Source organism: Penaeus monodon, chromosome 34 (assembly GCF_015228065.2).
Source record: "Penaeus monodon isolate SGIC_2016 chromosome 34, NSTDA_Pmon_1, whole genome shotgun sequence".
Taxonomy (NCBI): Eukaryota; Metazoa; Arthropoda; class Malacostraca; order Decapoda; family Penaeidae; genus Penaeus; species Penaeus monodon.
In genome coordinates this window covers 20376455-20376943 of record NC_051419.1, presented here as the reverse complement: position 1 = coordinate 20376943, position 489 = coordinate 20376455, and the positions used below count along the sequence as shown (strand labels likewise).

The 489-nt window shown below is 43.8% G+C and overlaps 1 protein-coding gene across 1 annotated transcript in view; it reads right to left on the bottom strand.

Annotated features, from left to right (window-relative positions):
- The window catches only part of LOC119594639 (sodium- and chloride-dependent GABA transporter 2-like), a gene marked incomplete at its 3' end in the record, with an annotated part of 7976 nt that extends 7638 nt beyond the window's left edge, over nucleotides 1–338 (bottom strand). Inside the window, 1 exon segment of the mRNA XM_037943688.1 lies at nucleotides 76–338. Coding sequence (XP_037799616.1) covers nucleotides 76–248 — 173 coding nt within the window.
- Nucleotides 339–489: the final 151 nt, after the last annotated feature.

Sequence of the window (489 nt, the reverse complement as noted above, 5' to 3'; positions counted from 1 at the left end):
CGCTGCCAAAAAGGCCCTAAGTAAGAACTCGCACACATTTTCTAAAAACGATATAACAATTTACACAAAACTAACCGTTTAATGTTGGTCTTCCTCAAAGAAAACGGAGTGGCGGAGACCCTTCGCCCGCGAGGTCCCGAAGCCGATTCTCGTACTTGGCTCTCTCGCTCTTCCTTCCTCGCTTCTCCTCTTCCCTTCCGAGCCAGCAACCAGTCATTTCTTCGGTTGCTACGAATCCTGGTAATCATCGTATTTGCATTCTGAGCCAGGCGCAGGTGAGGAGGCTTCGTGGCGAACAATAATGCAAAGTCTGATGAGAAGTATTTCAGCTTGGTCGGTAAAGGTATTTGGCATTGTTACTTATTTTGTATTGTATGTATATGTTTACGTGTATATGCTTTATTTCGCTTAAATATCTGCGTTCATCGAGCTATCTATCTTTATCCGTAAGTCCGTTCGTATCTGTGTATACATTGCATCTCTTTCTCA